This window comes from Sorex fumeus, unplaced genomic scaffold, assembly GCF_029834395.1.
Source record: "Sorex fumeus unplaced genomic scaffold, SorFum_2.1 ptg000034l, whole genome shotgun sequence".
Lineage (NCBI taxonomy): Eukaryota > Metazoa > Chordata > Mammalia > Eulipotyphla > Soricidae > Sorex > Sorex fumeus.
Genome location: NW_026606091.1, coordinates 46357969 through 46379382, shown reverse-complemented (window position 1 = coordinate 46379382; position 21414 = coordinate 46357969). Strand labels below are relative to the sequence as shown.

The window sequence follows — 21414 nt, the reverse complement described above, 5'->3', positions numbered from 1 at the left end:
TTGACATACCGTGTTTAGTTTCAGGTGTCAAAATGTGTTTTGATTTTTGTATAGATTCCAAAATGATCATCATAGTAACTCTGCTTACCACTTTTCTCTGAGTTCTCAAGTTTATAATACCATAGTCATTTGATATATTCTGCTTGATTTCTTTAGTTAACTTTTTCTTTGCGATTTCCAAGTGTGAACCTAGTGAGCTGCATTTTCCTAATCTGCTCTTTTGCTGTTAGCACTTTAATTTTATTTTTAAGTTGTATAACTGATAATGTTCTTTGCATTGGTTTCTACAACATGGAGGCAGATTCAGAGTTCATATACAGCAGGTTTATGAGACTTTACACACTGTGTGTTTATGAAAACTAAAGCATTTTTATGACAACCAGTTGACTGGTGTTGATTGTTCCTGATTAAAAGGATGAAAAGTCATTACTACCAAAGTAATACATATTACTTTGGCATTGCTGCTACTATTCACATAGTAATTCAGGCATCCTGTAGTGGTTAACAAAAAGAGAATCTTGCATCTTAAAAAAGCTAATGATTAATAAATTGTCATAATTTAAACTACTGCAATGAGGCTTAACTGGTAATTAAAACTGCTTTTATTAATTAGGTTCAAGTTGTTCCTGGGTTCCTGTGATGATTTTTTTTTCTTTTACAATATAGTGTTTTCTTATCTAGGATTACTATGCTCATTACTAAAATTTTAGTGATTATTTTTCCAAGTCTTTGGTACTTTTAGAATTGTTCATACCACTCTTTTTTTCTTTCTCTTTTTTAAAATTTGTTTTTGGGACACACCGAGTGGTGCTCAGAGGTTACTCCTGGCTCTGCATTCAGGAATCACTCCTGGTGGGCTTGGGGAACAATATGGGATGCTAAAGATGAAAGCCTTGAGTCGGGTGTGTGCAAGGCAAACACCCTACCAGTTGCACAATTGCTCCAGGTCCCAAAACAAAAAATTTTAAAGGGCAAAATATCTGAATAAGCATTTCACCAAAAATGATCAATACATGAGGAGTTAGAGAATACGTGAAAAGATTTTCATCATCATTAGTCATCATGAAATGCAAATTAAAACCAGAGTTACCACTTCAATCACTGGGACAGCTATAAAAAATAGATAATTACAAGAGGTGGTGAGAAAGCAGAAAAGGAGTAATGCTCCCACAAAGCTATTCAGTATGCAAAATATTACAGGTACTTAGGAAAACAACTTGGCAATTTTTGAAAAAGCTAAACAGAAAACATACCATGTGACCCAGCAACTCCAATGAAGTACCTACCTCAGAAAAATGAAGGCTTATGTCCAAACAAGAACTTGCTTACTAAGATCAAAGCAGCATTATTTTAATAGCAACATGATTCCACTCCTCCAAATGGAAATAACCTTCATTCTTCAACAGATGAATGGACAAAATATGGTATACACATACAATGGGATGTTCTTAAACAATGAAAAGAAACAAAGTACTGATATGCTACACCACAGAAAAACTTAAAAACATGGTAGTAAAAATCTAAGACCACATATAGTATAATAATCATATCAAGAAAAGGCAACTTGGGGGCTGGAGAGATAGTACAGCAAGCAGGCAGAGTGTTTGCTTTGCACATGGCCAACCAGGGTTCAATCCTCGTCATCCCACAGGGTCCTCCAAGCACGCCAGGAGAAATTCCTGAATGCAGAGCCAAGAGTATCATCACCCCCCAGCCCCCACCAAAAAAAAAAAAGGAAAAGAAAATTCAACTTCACAGAAACTCATTAAGGATTGCGGAGATTAAGGGGATGGAAATGGGAATTACTATAAATGGCCTGAGGGATTTTTACTAAGGGGATAAAATATTCTAAAAATGGATTAAGGTGATGATTGTGCAACACAGTGAATTGAGTTTGTAAAACTCATTGAACCTTGTTGAACTCCACAAGAAATGACTTTTATATGTAGCTTTATTACATATAAAATTTATTTATTTCAATAAAACTGAAAAAATTGCTTCTTCCCTGTTGATGGAGGCATAAATTCTCACTTTCTAGATGTTGGTGACTATAACTAGCAAACATCCCGGAACAAGCTTATTTTGGTTTTGGGGGGCCACACCCACAAGTGCTCAGGATTTACTCCTCGCTCTGTACCTGGCAGAGCTCTGGGGATCAATGAGATGCCAGGGATTGAATTCAATTCAAGGCAAGTCAAGCACCCTACCCACTGTACTATTATTCCAGCCTACAAGCTTAGTCTTAAGAAGTTTACATATTAATTTGTTTCTTTAAGTTCGATCTTCTGGGAAAAGAACAAATCAGGGTCTGCATGGAAAAGAACAACAACAACAGAAAAAATACCCCAAGCAAAAATCCACCTTTAACATAGTATCAATGGATCTCACAAGCCAAGCCATATTTCATTCATGACTAGACTGACCCTGACTAATCCATTTAGCAATAACCACACAGATCTTCTTATTATATAGAAATGTTGGAACTCCAAGCTTGGGGGCTGGCAGTGCCACATTAAAAACATTGCTCAGAAGTAGCAGCTCAAACCTAAACCCATTAAATCACTGAACACATACTCACAAGTCTCAGATGAGTATTAGCCTATCTCTTCGCTCACATACATTTTTCTGACTTTATTCTTTTTCCTTTCTTCCTTTCTTCCCTCCTTCCCTCCTTCCTTCCTTCCTTTCTTTCTTTCTTTCTTTCTTTCTTTCTTTCTTTCTTTCTTTCTTTCTCTTTTTCTTTCTTTTTTTTTTTTTTGCGTTGTTGGGAAACCACTGAACCTTGGTTGATTCAGTGATGTCCTCCAGAACGCCATGAGCTGAAACCTAACAGATTTAGGGTTCTAACCTTCCTTTTCAGTCAGAAATTATTATTTAGATTCCACAAATGGCATTTATACAGACTAATCCATGAATATCTATATAGTCTTGTCTCTCAAGATCTAATTCCTTGGGCTGGAAAGAGAGTAGAGTCTGTGGGGGACTTGCCTTGCACCTGGCTGGCCCAGGCACATCACATGGTCCCCAGAGTTAGCCAGGAGTGACCTGCAAGTGCAGAACCAGGAGGAAACTCTGAGAAGAGCCAGGTCTGGCCCCCAAACAAAATAAAACAGAAGATCTAATTTCATAACAGAAAACAACTAAAAATGTATTCTGACTTATTTTTATATTCCTTCCTCCAAGTTTATCGTCAGTGAAGCATTCACTGATTTTTAGAACATGTTTTCACCAGATGATGGGGGATCCTATTAAATTCCTATGAAATAAAATCAGGCTGTATAAGAGAATTTGGCAAGTAGAATAGCCAGTTCCCTCATCTAATAATAGTAGCTACTACTCAAAACCAGCTAACCATACCACTGAAACAAGGGTTAAGTCAATTCCTTCAGGCCAAAATTTTTTTAAAGTTTGAAAATTGGTAATAATAGTAACAAATCCTACACACACACACACACACACACACACACACACACTGTAGTACTGACCTCCTGTTGTTCAATGATTTGCTTGAGCAGGCACCAGTAACACCTCCATTGTGAGACTTGCTGTTACTATTTTTGGCATATCGAATACACCATAGGGAGCTTGCCAGGCTCTGCCGTGCGGGCAGGATACTCTCAGTAGCTTGCGGGGCTCTCCGAGAGGGACAAAGGAATCAAACCAGGTCAGCCGCATGCAAGGCAAACACCTTACCCACTGTGCTATTGCTCCAGTCCATATAACAAATACATAATAAATTTAAAAATTAATAGATGGTAGTCCAGACCACCATCTCTCTAGCTTGAATGTTTGCAAAGGTTTTATTTAGTCTCCCACTAGGTAGGTTTTTTTTTTTTTTGCTTTTTGGGTCACACACAGCGATGCACCGGGGTTACTCCTGGTTCATGCACTCAGGGATTACTCCTGGCCATGCTCAGGGGACCATATGGGATTCTGGGAATCGAACCCGGGTTGGGCTGCGTGCAAGGCAAACGTCCTACCTGCTATGCTATCACTCCAGCCCCTTAGTCTCCAACTTGGACAGGACACACACGCACACTCATGCGAATTAATTCACATAATCAGTATTTGATGATGAACTTTGCCACACAGAATATTTACATTGACAATTACAGGAAACTCTACTCAGTAAAGGCAAAACTTTTAAAAATCTCTATTTCACTAAAGACAATCTGTTCAGAACAGTTGTTTTCAGTACCCTTATGCTAGCCAACCTCCTAGCTCAAGCCCCCCAGTCTATTTTCCCAGGACTGTTACTCTCTTGGCAGAGATGACTCAAGTGCGTGCCTTCCAAGAGTCCCAATTCCCCTACCAATGCCCAGAGGAAAAACAGATTGGGGTGCTTTTCCCAACTAAAGCATTTCCTGAAGACAATGTCTTTTGTGCTACACTAATTTGTTGCTGTTTATAGCACTCTAATGATTCCAACATTAGATACTCATAAGGAATTTTTTAATTCTCACTATGCTCCAAGTTAAGAGCCTCCAATGAGTAGTTTTCTACTAGACAGACTTGTAAATCAGAATCAATCAAAAATAGCTTACTCTCAAAGTTTCAAGAGAGTGTCAGATACAAAGAAAAACAGAAATGATTTGTTCTATTCCTTCACTCTACCAGGAAAGAAAGAAATTCTGAAAGGGTGATACGATTTGTCCAGGGTCCTCAACAAGCTGTGTTGCAAAGTGGGATGCAGTTATCTGGTTATAATAAGATCTCTTTCTATTATGCAACACAGTAATGGAAGAACAACGATGGGAAAGGAAAATATGGAAATAATAACTTAGCAGAGGGGCCTGTTGCACCCCCCCTTCTCCTTTTCAAATTCATACTTGGGCCTTGATAATACTTTCACATACCATACCAGTTTGCTCATTTTCCTCAGGACTTGACCAACCCTAATTATAATCTACATCTGAAAGGTAATACCCTTGCAAAGAAGAGGGGTGAATGGGGAAAACAATATTATTTCTAACTGCCAGTCATCAAGTGTGCAACTACTAACCAATACTGTGATAATTTATATCTTGTGAATTTACAGGGTGACTAAAGCAGAATATTGTCAGATTTCACCCAAGGCCCCAACACACACACACTTCTTCCTGTATTCCAAAATTACTCAGCAGCATGAAATCCTTGATGTCTGATAAGGCCTGAACTACTTTTAAATACCTTCTTACATTTACTGCACTTATATTGTGTTTTGGTATGAGTCTTTAGGTGCTCGATGAGTATTGTACTCCTAGTAAAGGTTGACCCACAATAGTCACACTCATAGGGTTTCTCTCCAGTATGTGTTCGAAGATGCTCATTGAGAGAGGAGCTCTGACGGAAGACTTTTCCACAGTCTTTACATTCATAAGGTCTGACACCAGAATGAGTTCTTTCGTGGCGGCTGAGAAGGGAAATGGTCGCGAAGGCTTTCTCACACTGTTCGCATTTGTAGGGCTTTTCTCCAGAGTGAAGCCTCCGATGATAGATTACAGATGAAAAATGGCTAAAGGCCATCCCACAGTCACACACATACGGTTTTTCTCCAGTGTGAATTCTTCGATGCCGGGTAAGGCAAGAATTCTGCCGAAAGGTCTTTCCACATTCATCACACTTATAGGGCTTCTCTCCAGTGTGAATCCTCTGATGTTTGCAAAGGGATGAGCTATGGGTGAAGGTCTTCCCACAGTCTTTACACTTATAGGGCCTCTCTCCAGTATGAATTCGCTGATGTTGGATAAAAGAGGACAGGTCATTGAAGGACCTCTTACATTCCTTACACTGATAGGGTTTTTCTCCAGTATGAATTCTCTGATGTTTCAACAAGTCGGTTTTCACGGAGAAAGATTTTCCACAGTTGTCACATTTGCGGAGTTTTTTTCCACCGTGAGAGGAGCGTGAAGTGCGAGATGAACTATCATTAAATGCTTTTCCACAGTCATCACACAAATCAGTTTTTTCCCTAGGGTGATGGCTCTGCTTTCCAGCCGATGAGGTATTATAGGTAAAGGCTTTTCCACACTTGCTACACTTATGGGATTTTTCTCCAGTCGCAGTCTTCTTATTTTTACTTAAGGCTTTACCCTGATCTAAATATTTGCGACATTTTTCACACCTAAAACAATGTCTTTTCTGGGAACGCGACAGTCGTTGGGCGAAGATGATCCCACAATTACTACACTTCTGCCTTTTCACTCCAAGAGGAATCTTCTGAGGCTTCTGATGTTCAGAAAGAGATGAAAACTGACTCAAGACTTTCTTGCCCTCCTGAGATTTCAGTGACTTCTGTCCAGTGTATTCTTTGTGGTTCAAAACAAGGTCAGAATGAAAGCTGAACGGTTTCTTGCTGTCATTATACCTACGAGATTTCTTCCTTAAATGGTCTCTTATGTGTTTAAGTATCACTGAAGTTTGTTTGGCACTTTTTCCAGAGGGGGCTTTTTCTGAGTCAAGTTCCTTGTCCCTATGGCTACTCTTTTGGGTTTTCTTTTGTGTGACTGCTACTTCTGAAAAGTCCTCATTGCCACAATCTTCCTCTAATCTGTCGGCCTGTTTTGGGGAGTCGCTCTCATCAAAAGCTCTTAGGCATTTTTCAATTATGTTATCTAAAGTCAATTCTTCCAGAAGAGCATCTTCATTTGGAGAAAGCACTTTCAAATTACCTCTTGGATCACACTCTAAAAGAAACAAGTAGAATATTTCCTTGTTTTTTTGTTTTGTTTTGTTTTGCCTTTTGGCTCATACCTGTTGATACTGAGGGATTATTCTGGAATCTACACTCAGGAATTACTCCTGGAAGTGCTCAGGGGACCAAATCGAATGCTGAGGATCAAATTCAGGTTGGCCACATGCAAAGTAAACACCCTACCCACTGTACTATTGATCCAGCCCCCAGGGTATTCTCCTTCTGAGTGAAAAAGGAAGCTTCTATATTGGGGACTAGAATAGGAATAAGGGCAGAAATGGCTACAAGGAATATGTCTTGGACATTTCTCAAATAGTTTGCTAAAACATTGGGAAATTTTCTAAACATAGGAGTTAGGAAAAATATTGAGGAAATGAGAAGTTTGTACTTTATACATAAAGTATTGAGCTTCTCACTCATTTCAGATTTCTGTAATTAGATTCCATCATAGTCTTCCTCCATCTATTCTATTTCCACACAATAATAATGATGTGAATGCATTTATTGAATACTTGTTAATACCATATTCTGTATGATATCATGCACTTTTTTTGCATGTCAACTGATCTTTGCAACAACTACGCATGAAAAGACATACCACTGTCTTTCTGGGGGTGTGATGCTTGGGAGCTACTTCTGGTTAGGTGCCCAGGGATCATTCTAATAGTGCTAGGCAATATAGAATCAGGGACTAAATCTGGGGCTCCTCCCTACAAAGCATGAACTCCAGCCCTTTGTACTCTCTTCTCAGCCTATTATACCCATTCTGTGGATGTGAAAAACATAGATTATAGGTAGCTTGGCCAAAGTTATCAGACCTTTTTAAACTTGCCATTACACCAAAGACCATATATTCGCTTCCTATATCATACTATATCTCCTCAAAGCAGCCAAGTAGCATTAAATTTATATAAAATGTTAATCACAGGCGCCAGAGAAATAGTACAGCAGGGAAGGGGCTTGCCTTGAGTGTGAGTGACCTGAGTTTGATACCCCAAATCCCATATAGTCCCACAAGAACTTCAAGGAAGTGATCCCTGAGTGCAGAGCCAGGAGTAAGCCCTGAGAACCACCAGGTGCGGCTCAAAGGCTCCTGCCCACCCCTCCCCAAATAAAAACCCTGAAAATGTTAATCAGAGATGTTGTTCTGTGACTATGGCAACCCCTCAATAGGCATCCACACTATCCCAACTAAACTGTGGGATTTTCAACCCTCAGTGTTAATAGTCTGAAGTCTTAAAACTTCATACTAGTTAGAAGGCAATCTCACGGCATTTTCACTATCACAAACACATCATTCTAGCAAGACTAGGGTTCAAGCATCAAAGAGCTTTTTCCATATGCTAAGAGAAAAACTATTACAATGCTACTTTTTTTATGTGTAATTATTTCACTGGTAATTCTTCATAAAGATAATATTTGGGGAGGGGTTCAAATCTGGTGGTGCAGGGGATACTACAGGGCCGTGTGTGTCAGAGATGGAACTTAGGGTTCATGCAGGCACTGCATGAATTCCAGTCCTCTGAGGCATCAATCTGGACCCAATATCAATATCATTTTAATCGGCTCTAGATTTATTACGGTTTAATTATCCCCTCATTGTATATATTTTTCTTTTGGTTTTGGGGGCACACCTGGCAGTGTTCAGGAGTTATTCCAGGCTCTGTGCTCAGGAATCACTCGAGTGGGTTCAGGATATCATATCAAATTCTGGGGATCGAACCCGGATTGACCACATGCAAGGAAAACGCCATACCCAGTCAAGTGCCCTGCCTGCTGTACCATTCCTCCAGTCTCCATAAATGATTTTATAAGAAAGCTGCACATTTAAATAGTGTTTCTTCCCACCATTTTGCCAGCAGAAAGCCCAGCAGAATATGCCCACCTATACTCAGCATATTCTGGCACAGAAATAACCCAGCTCCACAGCTAATCTTGAAAAGAACATGATGCTGCTGAATATTCCCAGGTAGACGAATCCAGACTGAAAACTCTGGGGCATTCTCAGAAGGAGACAGATTACCCTTTCTGCCTGAAGGCACCACAGCCCCACCCACACCAACACCCTCAGGCATAGAAATGGATCAGCAACACAAGTGAACATCAAGTCAAGCCACGGAATTGCTCCAGCTGTAGTGCACCACGTTGGATGGGATGTAAAGTAGAAGACAACCAACACACAAGGCTTAATCTGTAACAACATGTTAGTCATCTCTTATCCGAAGGTTTAATTGCTCCAGGGTAAGAAACAACAGTCTACACAATTTTTTTTTTCTTTTTTGCTTTTTGGGTCACACCTGGAAATACACAGGGGTTAGGGTTACTCCTGGCTCATGCACTCAGGAATTACTCTGGCAGTGCTCGGGGGACCACATAGACGCTGGGAATTGAACTTGGGTTGGCTGCGTGCAAGGCAAACCCCTACCCACTGTGCTATCACTCCAGCCCCCTACACACTTTCTTTTAAGGAAATTTTTTTGATTATTTTTAGCAAATTATTCATAACAAACAGCACGAAATAAATAATTTAGGGCCTGGTTTGGGGTTTGTTATTGGGTGATGATTGAGAAAATTGGAAATAATGGTGGTGGGAAGTTGTAATAGTGGTGGGATTGGTATTGGAATATTGCAATAAATCATCATGAATAACTTTATAAAAATAAAATTAAGTTAAAAAGCAACAAACAAACAAACAAAAAAACCAAATTGTTCTAGCTCCATATCTCCTGGAGCACAAAGCCACTTATAAATATTTATTTTTAATGTAAATTTAATATATCATTGTTACCTTTCAATGGAAGACTAATATATATATTTATATCTCCTCATAACCAGTGTTAACATATTTGTTCTTCAAATATTAAAAATCTATGGGGAGGGGCACTGAAAAGATTGTACAGCAGGTTGCCTGCACACAACCACAGCCAGCACAGCTGACTCAGGTTCGATTCCTGGCACCCCAGATGGCTTTCTACCCTGTCAAGAGTGAGCCCTGAACACAGAGCCAGAAGTAAGCTCTGAGTACTTCCAGGTATGGCCCAAAACCAAAAATAAAACCAAAAATTAAAATCTATGCAGGCAGGAGAAATAGTACAGAGGTTACGGTGCTTGCCTTACATATCAGCAGCCCTAGTTTGACCCCTGGCATTGCATATGGTTCCCCAAGCACTTCCATGGAGTGATCCCTAAGCACAGAAACAGGAGTATATCCAGAGCACCACCAAGTGTGCCCCTTCCCAAATCTGTGTACATAAATGTATTTAGAAGTATGCATGCATATATACATTTTTTTTCTTTCTTAAAAAGCGGGCTTATACTATACATGATAGCCATTGAGTGAATTCCTACTTATCCTTCAAGATTCAATTCAAATGCTAATTAAACCCTCATTCCTATATTTTCTCATGCTTCTTTTACAATTCTCCTTCCTGCCCCCACACCCCCCCACCACAGTATGGGAAATCAAATGCAAGATCTCACACATTTGAGGCATGCAGTCTACTTCTGAGACACATCCCCAGCCCTTAAAACCCATTATTATACCAGATACAATTCTGACACATTTTGTTTAGTTATCGATCTATGTGGTGTTGATAAAAATGCACCTCTCAGCTCACATCCTGTGGGAAGCTTACCTTATGGCTCGACTAGTGTGCTATGAATCCATCACCATAGTCACAGCTCGTCATTTTCTCCCAGGTCACTCCCAGTCAGAATTAGAGGATGAATATATGGTCCACCTCTATGCGTCATGCAGGACTCCTTTGAGGTGACTGTGACTCAAGGACTCCTTTTTGATCTTGCCAAAACTTTCTTAGAACAGTAAGAGTCTAGGACTCTTCTCAACCTTCCATCATTCCCTCTCTCCCTTCCTACTTCTATCTCTTCTGTCACCTTTCCCTCACAGGTTATAGACCAGCCTTATGCACTATCAGATTTTATAGCCCCCCCCCCCAGTATTCTCCCCTTTTTCCTTTACCGGATTTCTCACTAATAAATCTCCATCATAACTAATCACATCTTGGCATATACCCATTAAAATGAACATACCAGGAAGGCAAGATATTTAACAGCTGGTCCACCCACCATTTCCTCCCCTCTTTCCAGGTCGTTGTAAGCAACTGTTGCAATTTCATTATCAACTTTTCACCAACTCACCTGGTCTGGAGCTTTCTGAGGTGTCTTGGTCCAGCAGCCATGGTAGTTTAATACACTTTAGCTGGGAAATCAAATCTAACTTGGAAACTGGAAAGCCTGCTCACAGAGAAAAGAATATAAAATGACTAGTTATGCATGCAAAAAAGCTTCCAGCATTCACACTAGCCTCAGGGTCTCCAGGAATGAGAGCATTCTGTTAAATACAGACAGCAAAAATGGAGCCTGAGCGGGAAATATGACGAAAGGGATGGTCTTAATGACAGCAACATAATGGTAACCATTTCTCATTCCATAAAGCAGCCTTTTTTTTGTGGCAGAAACGCTACACAAAAGAACTTCTTTAGGACGAATAGTCAGACTTGGGTGTATCACTGTATCACCCTTCCTTGCCCCAGCTAAAACCATTAAAATATTTCATACAGCACAAAATCTTCTATAATAAAAAGGTAAAAAAGGTAAAGGTCCTCCCGTTGATCGTCGATTTGCTCGAGCGGGCCCAGTAACGTCTCCATTGGAGACTTTGTTGTTACCGTGTCTGGCATATCGAATACTCTCGGTAGCTTGCCGGGCTCTCCGAGAGGGGCGGAGGAATCGAACTCGGGTCGGCTTACCCACAGACTCGAGGTTCGTACAGCTCTCCAGCAACACTTCCTTATAAAGTTCTTTTTGAAAAGGCTCCAGTTTCCTCCACTCTCCTCTGGAAAAGTTCACAGCCACATCCTTCAATGTCAGGGGTCCCTAGAAAACCAAACATAGTCTTTCGTGCACTGGATAAGGTCACAGAGATACCAAGGATTCAGAGAAGTAATTAGGATATAACATGGTTTTGATTATGTACTCACACAATTCATATATACTACCAATTCTTGATAGTACTCAAGTATTTGGGCTGGAGTGATAGCACAGCAGTAGGGCGTTTGCCTTGCACGCAGCCAACATGGCCGACCCGAGTTCGAGTCCTCCGCCCCTCTGGAGAGCCTGGCAAGCTACCGAGAGTATCTCGCCCCCACGGCAAAGCCTGGCAAGCTACCCGTGATGTATTTGATATGCCAAACACAGTAACAATTGTCACAATGGAGACGTTACTGGGCCCACTCGAGCAAATCGATGAACAACAGGAGGACAGTGACAGTGACTCAAGTATTTAAGATTTCAATTTACATAATAACTGGATTCTATGACAACTATAAGTGACATAGAGCAAGGGTATGACACGATCCTGGCCTTTTCCATTTAGTCCTATGAAACACTGTTCAAGGACCCTCTGGGATGTCTAACACATTGGTGTCCAGGGCTGAAAGAAAAACACTAAATGACTGATAGAACGTACATTTCCAAACCACAAATTTGCAGAATTAATGTAAGCTAACTACAGGCAATAATAAAAACAGTAACATCAGTAGCACATTCCAAATTTTAATTTCCAATTACTTACAAGTAGCAATTATTTCCTATCAACATCAAACAAGAACCGGTGTTCAGTAATATATACTCACAATTGCTAGAAAGTATACCTACTCACTGAAATACACTTTCTGGAGTATTCTGTGCATGGCATTTTAAAAGACAGCAGAATGGCTATTAGCACTTATAATAGCTTTGTCTGAGCATGGAAACAAATTACCATAACTTTGGTGGTTTAAAACAATAGAGATTTATTCTCTCACAATTCTGGATGCCAGAAATGTGAAATCAAGGTGGAGGCAGAGCTGCTCTTCTGAAGTTCTGAGGGAGAATATATTCCCGTCTTTTTCTTTTCTTTTTTCTCTTCTCTCTCTGTCTCTGTCTGTCTCTCTCTCTCCCTTCCCCCCCAATCCCCTCCTGCCTTAACTCAGTGGTGCTCAGTTCTGGCTCTGTGCTCAGGAGTCACTCCTGGCAGGGCTTGGGGGGCTACATGGGGTGCTGTGGACTGAACCCTGATCAGCTGTACACAAGATAAGCGTCCTGCCTGCTGTACTATCTTTCCGGGCCTGGCCTCTTCCAGTTTCTGATGGTTGTCAGCATTCCCTGAGCCACATCCCCAGGACCTTGATATATGTCATTTTTATCATCTTACACAATAGCTAAAGCATTCAGAAAACGCAAATACCAATGCATTTAGATACCTTTAGCTTTTTACTGGTATTGTGAGGACTGTTTTTTATTTTGTAGATTTCCTTCCCTCCCTCCCTCCCTCCCTCCCTCCCTCCCTCCCTCCATCTTTCCTTTCTTCCTCAAGGCACCATGAATTACAGTTATTCCTAACTGAGCTTCAGACAAACAATACTCCAACACAACTGGTCACCAGTGTAAACTTCCCTCAACCAGTGTCCCCAAGTTCCCTTCTACCCACCAAGCCTATCCTCTAAAGAGGCAAATCAATTATACAATGATCAAATACCCATCCCTCCACTGGTGCCCATTATCCACCACCACAGATCCCAGTATCCCTCCCACCCCCCATCCCTCCCCCCCATCCCACCCTGCCACTGTGGCAGGGCATTCCTCTTTGTTCTCTCTCTCCTTTTGAGTGTGGTGGTTGAGGCAAACTTTTTTTTACTGTAGTTTGGATCTCTTGCTTACAGTTTTTTGGTTCTGTGGTTGAGATATATACACTCACCACACATCCTCTATACCACCAATCTGTCCAAGGCCTCTGCTCCCTACCCCTTACCTTCCTTCTGTTTCTTATTACTCCCCCTTGATTTCTTTTGTTTGTTATTTTTCTTTGAGGGGGAGCACACCCAGTGGTGCTCAGGTCTTACTCCTGGCTCTGCATTCAGGGATCACTCCTCATGGGGTTTGAGGGGCCATATGTGGTGCCAAACCTATGTTGGCCACGTGCAAGGCAAGTGCCCTATTCACTGCACTGTTGCTCTGATCCTGCCCCCCTAAACCCCACCCCCCAATTTCTTTCCTTCCCTAACTTTCTCAGTTCTATAATCCAGGGACCTGGATAATCTAGGTACTCCTCCTTCAAACCTTGCATTCGCTTGTCTTGTTGTTCTATGTATCCAAAATAAGCTAGATCAGCTCATAGTCTTCTGACTTATTTTGGATCTCTCATATAAAGAAAATAAATTTTATTTCCACCTAACTATTTTCATACGGAATAATTGTTAGTAAATAATTGTCTTGCTTTTGGGGAGTAGGGTGGGGTCTCCCAGGTAATGCTCAGCAAGGGGCCATGGATTCTACCAGATATTCTTGGCCAACTAGGCTGTTGGTTCAGTGTAAGGGCATGAGGTTGTGATGGTTCTTGGGCCCTAGAGGGCTGGGGATTCAGGGTCACCCCAACAGTGCTAGAGGTTTCCAGGGTTGTGCCCATCGATGCTCAAAAGACCATGTGGTGCTGAGAACAGAACCCAGGTCTGGGACACAGTAGACATGTGCTCTAACTGCTCTACTATCTCCCAATCCCTGTAAAACATTTTTATTAAAGTAACACATGTGGCAAGTTCAGGAAACCAAAATAAAATAACATGTGAAGAATGAGTTGTAAGATCATGAAGAATGGGAAAAGGACACGGTCTTAATTATTCTAACATCTTTAGAACACTCAGTCAGGGCTCCATTCGCTTAAGAGTGAAAACGGGGGTGGAGGTACAGCTACAGGTCAGAGGGCTGGAGTGCATGGAAAAGCACCATCCCACGAGCACGAGCACAACTGGGAATCACGGTCACGGTCCTCCCGTTATTCATCGATTTGCTCAAGCGGGCCCAGTAACGTCTCCATCATAAGACTTGTTGTTACTATGTTTGGCATGTCGAATACGTCATGGGTAGCTTGCCAGGCTCTGCCATGCGGGCGAGATACTCTCGGTAGCTTGCCGGGCTCTCGGAGAGGGGCGGAGGAATCGAACTCGGGTCGGCCATGTTGGCCGCTTGTAAGGCGAACGCCCTACCGCTGTGCTATCGCTCCAGCCCACCACTGGGAAAAGCTCCCAAGAATCATGCCAGAACCACCAGCTGTGTCTCCAAAAAGGAACAAAGGGATGAGAACCAGGGCCTGGAAGATAGTTCTAAGGGATGGAGAGATGGACTGAGATGGTCCAATCCACCATATTCCCTCCCTCCCTGTACCACAGGCTATAGCACTGGTGGCCCAGCTTCCCTGCCCCCAGTACTGCTATTAACAGTAAACTTCTTTTAGAGTTGGGGGAGCAACAGTGTAACAGGTAAGGTGCCTGCCTTATATGAGGAGACTGAAATTCAATACTCAGCATCTCTTATGGTTCCCCATGCCCTGCCAGGAGTGACCCCTGAGCACAGAGCCAGGAGTAGGCCCTGAGCACAACCCAAGATAATACCCCCCACCCCCTGCTCATAATAATTTTCTTTTACAATGACACAAAAGAAAGCCAATGAAAGGAAGCTTACCTGGGAGTCAGTACTTGAAAGGACAGAATCAATTTGTTCTCCTTCAGGGTTCTCCTCTTGAGATTCTTGAGAGACTGGCTCTAGGAAGAGGCGGGGGGCAGGGGTGGAGCGACAGTTCAAGCCTGGGCCAGAGCAGCCAACTCCAGTTTGATCTGTGGCACCACTTGGTCTTCCAGGCATTATATGATCTGTTTGTTATTTTGGGTCACGCCTGGCGATGCACAGGGGTTACTCCTGGCTCTGCACTCAAGAATTACTCCTAGCGGTGCTTGGGGGACCATATGGGATGCTGGGAATCAAACCTGGGTCAGTTGTGTGCAAGGCAAACACCCTACCCGCTGTGCTAACGCTCCAGCAGAGGCATTATATGGTCTGGGTGGCCCAAGCAGCACTGCATCCTTGGACCCTCACAATAAATTCCCAGCCTGGAAGTTCTCCCAAATAGCTTAATCTTTTAAATGGATTCTTCAGATTAGAAATTCTCATATTTGGCTTAAGCTTTGGGGGGAGGGAGGGGGCAAAAAGGTCAAGAAATCAAAAATAGAACTGGCAGAGATATAGTTTCCTACTGCAATCCCAGCTTCTCCCCTTAGCCCCATAAAAGGTCTTTCAATTTTTAATCTCACCAAAAAGTGTAATTTCTTTCATTCCAGGCATTCAGTTTTTATTTTTCACATAGCTAGTGGTGCTCAGGGGCTATTCCTAGAAGTAGTAACCCCTGGTGGTATTAGGCAACTCTATGGGGTACTGGGACTCTAACCAGGGTCAGCAGCATATAAGGCAAGAGCTTTACCCCATGTCTCCAGCCCTACGCACCCAGTTTTAATGCATTTAATCTGCATAATAATTATTTTAAAAATGCATCATGGCAAAATGGCGCTTTGGGGTTCTGGGGGATTTGTTTATCTGTGTCATACCTGGCAGTTGTCAGGGTTTACTCCTATACTCAGGGAACCGTATGTGGTGCTGGGGCCTGGAACTGGGCAGGCTGCTTGCCTGGCAAACTCCTTCCCCATTGTGCTATCTCTCCAGCCCAATATTAGGGGAATTTTTATATACAGTTAAACTACAAGGACGCAAGGAGATAGAAAGGCAGTAAGGGCACATCAGGTCCTCTGAACATTATGTGTTGTAGGCCTTGAGGCTCCCAGCATGGGTGAGTTGACTCTGGAGGCCTCCTGCACTACTGGGATGGCCCAGGTATCCCCACAACACAAAACCCAAGCGTCACTGCATCTTTGGGATCCTTCACTGAACTGATGGCCAACTGATTGAGAATTGTACCCCTAGATCTCCTGAGCACCACTTGGGAGCCCCTCCCAACCCAGAGAGAAAGTTAAACCACAAGGTGAGAGAGGAAGCTCACGGGGAAGACTATATGATTCACTTGTGCAGCACCGTGAGTTTGTTTCCCAGCCACGACCCTGAGTGTAGCCATGGCCCCAAGCACCAATAGGGTTGGCCTTTGAGCCCCGGGGTAAAGAAACGCTGAGCCACATGTTTCAAAGGGTTATCCTATCCCTCTCAATATCATATAGTAATATAATTATCTCAATCAGTTTAGACCCTACACATTTGTAATTTATAATAAGGTAGGAAAATGTATTTCAACTGATCCCCCTAAGGTTGTGAAACTACACTACTCAACAGGGCAACTGCTTGCTATATGGCTCTTTAAATTTAATGAAAAAAAATCAATTCTTTATTTGCACCAGCCACATATCATGCAGCTAACATAACGTGCAAACCCACACAGAGTATGTCATTTCAGAGAGTGGGCAACACCATTCGGGAGAAGTGCTCCTGCACACAACTGCAACTAGACGTGAAGCCAGGGCTAGAGGCTTTGCTGGTGATCTGAGTGTTCGCACAGTAAGTTCTCTCTTCCTAGAGTGTAAGGTGCCCTCCTGCCCAAAGTGAAGGGCACTCACCATGTACACCCTCTCCTGCTTAATCCTCACCCCAAACTACAGAGAAGATGGGACAATGGGACACTTTTTGTGTGGATGTGCCAGGGATCATAATCAGGACCGCACTCATGTAAGATACGTAGTCTACTTCAAATTAACTATGTAAAAAAAAAAACAAATTAACTATGTAGCCTCGGGGGTCTCCTTAACTATAGACTGTTAGCTCAGGGTAATAAAGGAAAAGGTAGGGCCCCTTTAAATCCAACCTTAGGGGGCTGGAGCGATAGCACAGCGGGTAGGGCGTTTGCCTTGCACGCAGCCAACATGGCCGACACAGGTTCGATTCCCAGCATCCCATATGGTCCCCCGAGCACCGCCAGAAGCAATTCCTGAGTGCATGAGCCAGGAGTAACCCCTGAGCATCGCTGGGTATGACCCAAAAAGCAAAAAATAAATAAATAAATAAATAAAAATAAATCCAACCTTAGGCCACGGCTAGTCTTGTTATCAAAACACTTTCTTATGGAGAGCTTATGCTTATACTTTGGTTTTTCGTGTTTTTTTTTCTGCTGTTTTTGGGCCATACCCAAGGGTGCTCAGGAGTAATTCCTGGCTCTGTGCTCAGGAATCACCTTTGGCAGTGCTCAGGAGACCATAAGGAATGCCAGGGATGGAACCTGAGTCAGCCACATGTAAAGAAAGTGCCCCACCTGCTGTGCTATCTCTGCTCCCTCAGGCTTATCCTGTGGACACCCGCCCGCTTCCTCCCCACTTGAGAAATCTCACCTTCCTTGACTGCAAGCATTTGGGTCAAATCCTCTATCAGGGTCACCACCTCCTCACTATTGTAAGGATGCTGAGTCTTCACCCAAATCCTCATCTCCCCTGGCAAAATGGCCAGGAATTGCTCAAACACCAAAAGCTCTAACATTTGCTCTTTTGTGTGGATATCCGGTCTCAGCCACTGAGTGCAGAGCGCCCAGAGCTGATTCAAGACTTTTCTGGGTCCAGCCTCTTCTGAGTAACAAAACCACCTGAATCTCTGTCGGAAAGACTCTGAGCTAACGGGGTCTCTTCGCAGGAGAGCTTCTTTGTCCCCAGCCGTATTTGGTTTTAGGATCTCATTTTGTTTGCTTGAGGCTGGAATTTGAGGGTCTGGGGAAGCGGCTGCCATCTTGTTCAAGGGCACCAGAGCTTGTAAAGTACACCACCGGCAGGAACCACGTCTCCTATGGACGCTAGTTGAATAAAAGTGCAGTCCACCAACATGTGCCACAGGTGTTCCCAGGATTCAGTTTAAGGTCTTGCAGAAACTGTCCAGAAACATCAGATATTGATTAAATAAGTAAATCACAGAGTTAATCCTAAAAGCATTGTTCTTGGTTTGGTCCCAATATTTTAAAACAAGTACAAACTCTTAACGAACAAGAACAGTCCCAACTAACAAGAGAATATATATGTGTGTGTATATATAGATAGATAGATATTGTGTAGATGACAAAGCAACGAGTGGCACATATGCTGCCCAAGCCCACGTGGCCGAGCACATGTGGTGCCCGAGCACATGTGTTGCCTGAGCATGTGTGTCACCCGCATCTTCTCCCCTCTTGAGATGTGTACTTTCATGCTTTCCTATCTCATGCTGGGATGTGTGTAGGTGTCTCTCCGCCCTTGGAGAAGCGTGGATTCTCTTCAGTGCATCTCTCTCTCTTTCTCTCTCTGTCTCTCTCTCTCTCTCTCTCTCCCCCTCTTTCTCCCCATGCACACCTTCAAAAACCCTCCAAATAAAATCTGTTTTACTTCAAAAAAAAAAAAAAAGGAACGAGTTATTTAGGGAGGTACTTCAGTTTCTTGCAATGTAACATTTCTCGCAAACAAATCCTATTAGAAAGGGCTCCTAGCCAGGAGGGGATCCGGATTCAAACCCACTCAGCAATGCCTGCCCTCTCATGAATGGCCACCCGCTCTCCCCAGCCACTAAACTCAGAAGGTCCGTTTCCTATTTGGGTCTCAGCTTTCTCGCACAATCAATAACCGCCTGCTGGTGGTTTTCATTCATAAGAGCATCTGCATTGTAGCCTACGTCCAGTCTTCTGAAGCCCAAAATCCTGCTGCCCCGTGGGGATGCCTTCTAATATGAAAAATAAGGTCTAATCACTCCCCGATTGCCTCCATTTTCCAGAGCTGCAGCCAGGCAGGATGAGAGCTGCAGATGATCCATAGCCCCTGCCCAATGACGTCACCTCTTATGCTGTAGGGAACCCTTGGGAGCACAGCGGCCATCAGCCCACAGGTGTCATCTGCCTATCCCCAGAAAGGCTCCAGCCCCTTTGCCCACCACTACAGCCATCACCATTCCTAGCCTTCCTCTTTGCTAACAAAACTTGCACTCATTGCTTTAAAGCTGCCTGCCTCTCCCCCCTCCCCACCACACCCACCCACCCACCCATGCACACACACACACACGCACACACACTCCCTTGCGTGACGCTCTCTGATCCCCACCAGCTCCTTTGCAGGGATTGCAAGCGTGCGTACTTGCATTCTAAGCATTCTAAGCATAACCGATCCTCTCTACAAAGAATTCGGATTCTGGCGTGCGGCGGCTGGAGGGGGTGTGGGGGTGGGTGGGTGGGAAGGGCATCCTTACGGAACACCCTGGAAATAACGCACCCGAGACGGGGAGGGGGGCTGGAGTACGGTCAGTGCGTGGGCGCGCATCAATAGCAATGCAACGCCCCGGAGCGCAGAGCCAGCTACGCGCAGCGCATCCTGCATGAAGCCGTTTCATCCTCCTCCGAATACTGGGCACCTGCGAGGGCACCGCGCGGGACACCAGGGGGTGTGCGTGGACTGAGAGAGTCACTTGCGTCTCCGGGGAGCTACAACTGAGGCCACGCGAAAACGTGACGCGGACAGAAAGTTCTCAAAGGTGGGCGACGGGGAGGGGGATTTTCCCTTTCCCAGCCCAGCACTGCATCAGGACCGTTTTCGATCACCACGGCGGGCGCGTTACAGGGAAGTCCAAAAAGCGACGCGGCGAAATACCCTGCAACACAGGGGACAGTTCTTCCCAGGGTCCCCCCATCCCTCTCCAAGAACACACCCAGAAATTTTCCCGCCCCAGATGCTAGGTGCAGAGAGACAGAGGATGGAGCGGAGCGAGGGAGAGCGCCTTCCTCCGCCCCAAAGTTTCGCCTGCCCCGAAACTGCAGCCTGAGGGGTCGGCAGATGCGGCCCCGACTCGTCCCAGGGGAGGCCTCGGCACCGGCGATCTGGCCGCCGCCCGCTACCGACAACCTGGGATCTCCCAATACCTGCACCGGGGCTGCATCCAACCTGGTCCAGCGAGGCACCGCATCGCGCTGCTAGGAGCCCGACCTGCGGGAGCTGCGCGCGCAAGCCCAGTAAGGGCGCAGGGCGCCTGCGCAAGCGAGCAGGACTACGATTCCCGGGGTGCGCTCCTGCAGCCTTGCCCGAGTCTTGTGTCTTCCATAGGCTCCCCAGCTTGCCTGTTGCGCATGGTCCTTGGGGAAGCTGCCGGTGGGCTCCAGAATTAATGCTGCGCCACAGGCCGAAAGGCCTGGAACCGCCTTTGAGTTGCAGAGCCATGACGTTATGTCTCCTTGGTAACCTCAAGGCATCCCTCCCTCCCTCCTTCTTGATCGGTGTCTGAAATCCAGACTGAATAAACCCCCACCACAGAAGGGTGGTAGTGATGCATTCAGTGGAAATCAATGCTGCAACTTGAATTACACAAATGTTAATTTTAAATTTCCACACCCGCCACTATGGTCTTGTCTGGGCTATTCCCATAGCTTCCCGGTGGCACTTTCCTTCTTTTGTTTTGTTTCTCACATTGCAGTCAGATGTTTAAAACATCAAGTAGGCATGGAGAGATGGTATAGCTCTCAGGCCTGTGCCCTGCACTCAATTGTCCTGAGTTCTATCTGCGGTGGCTCCCCATGTGGTTGGTGCCCTGAGTCCTTCCAGGAATGATCCTTGAGTGCAGAGCCAAGAATAAGCCCTGAGCACCGACGGGTGTGGCCCGGAAATAAAATAAACAAATCAAGCAGATTATGTCCCTCCTAAAGACTTCCTCTCGGAACAAACACCAAAAAATCCATGTAGTGGCCTAAAAGGCTTGAGAGAATTTGCCACTTTAGCCTCCCGGACTCATCTCCCTCATTTCCCAGCTGTGGTCACCTTGCAGTTCTCCTTTCTGCAACCTGTGGCCTGGCCAGCCTGTGTCCCATTTGCAGCCTCCCACCTTTGATATCTCCTCAAGGAACTTTTGGCATCACTTTCTTTAAA

General features: G+C 44.1%; 2 protein-coding genes across 2 annotated transcripts in view; both read right to left on the bottom strand.

Annotated features, from left to right (window-relative positions):
- GNG10 (G protein subunit gamma 10) overlaps window positions 1-21414 on the bottom strand; it is a 130736-nt gene that overhangs the window by 95328 nt on the left and 13994 nt on the right. The gene's annotated exons all lie outside the window — the stretch shown is intronic.
- ZNF483 (zinc finger protein 483) lies at window positions 4920-20647 on the bottom strand. Its single transcript, XM_056117292.1, has 6 exons — window positions 20418-20647; window positions 17887-18413; window positions 15191-15270; window positions 11443-11569; window positions 10832-10927; window positions 4920-6665 (listed from the first exon to the last, which is right to left on the bottom strand). Exons 2-6 carry the CDS (start codon window positions 18272-18274, stop codon window positions 5113-5115), a joined length of 2244 nt encoding a protein of 747 aa, XP_055973267.1. The 5' UTR covers window positions 18275-18413; window positions 20418-20647; the 3' UTR covers window positions 4920-5112.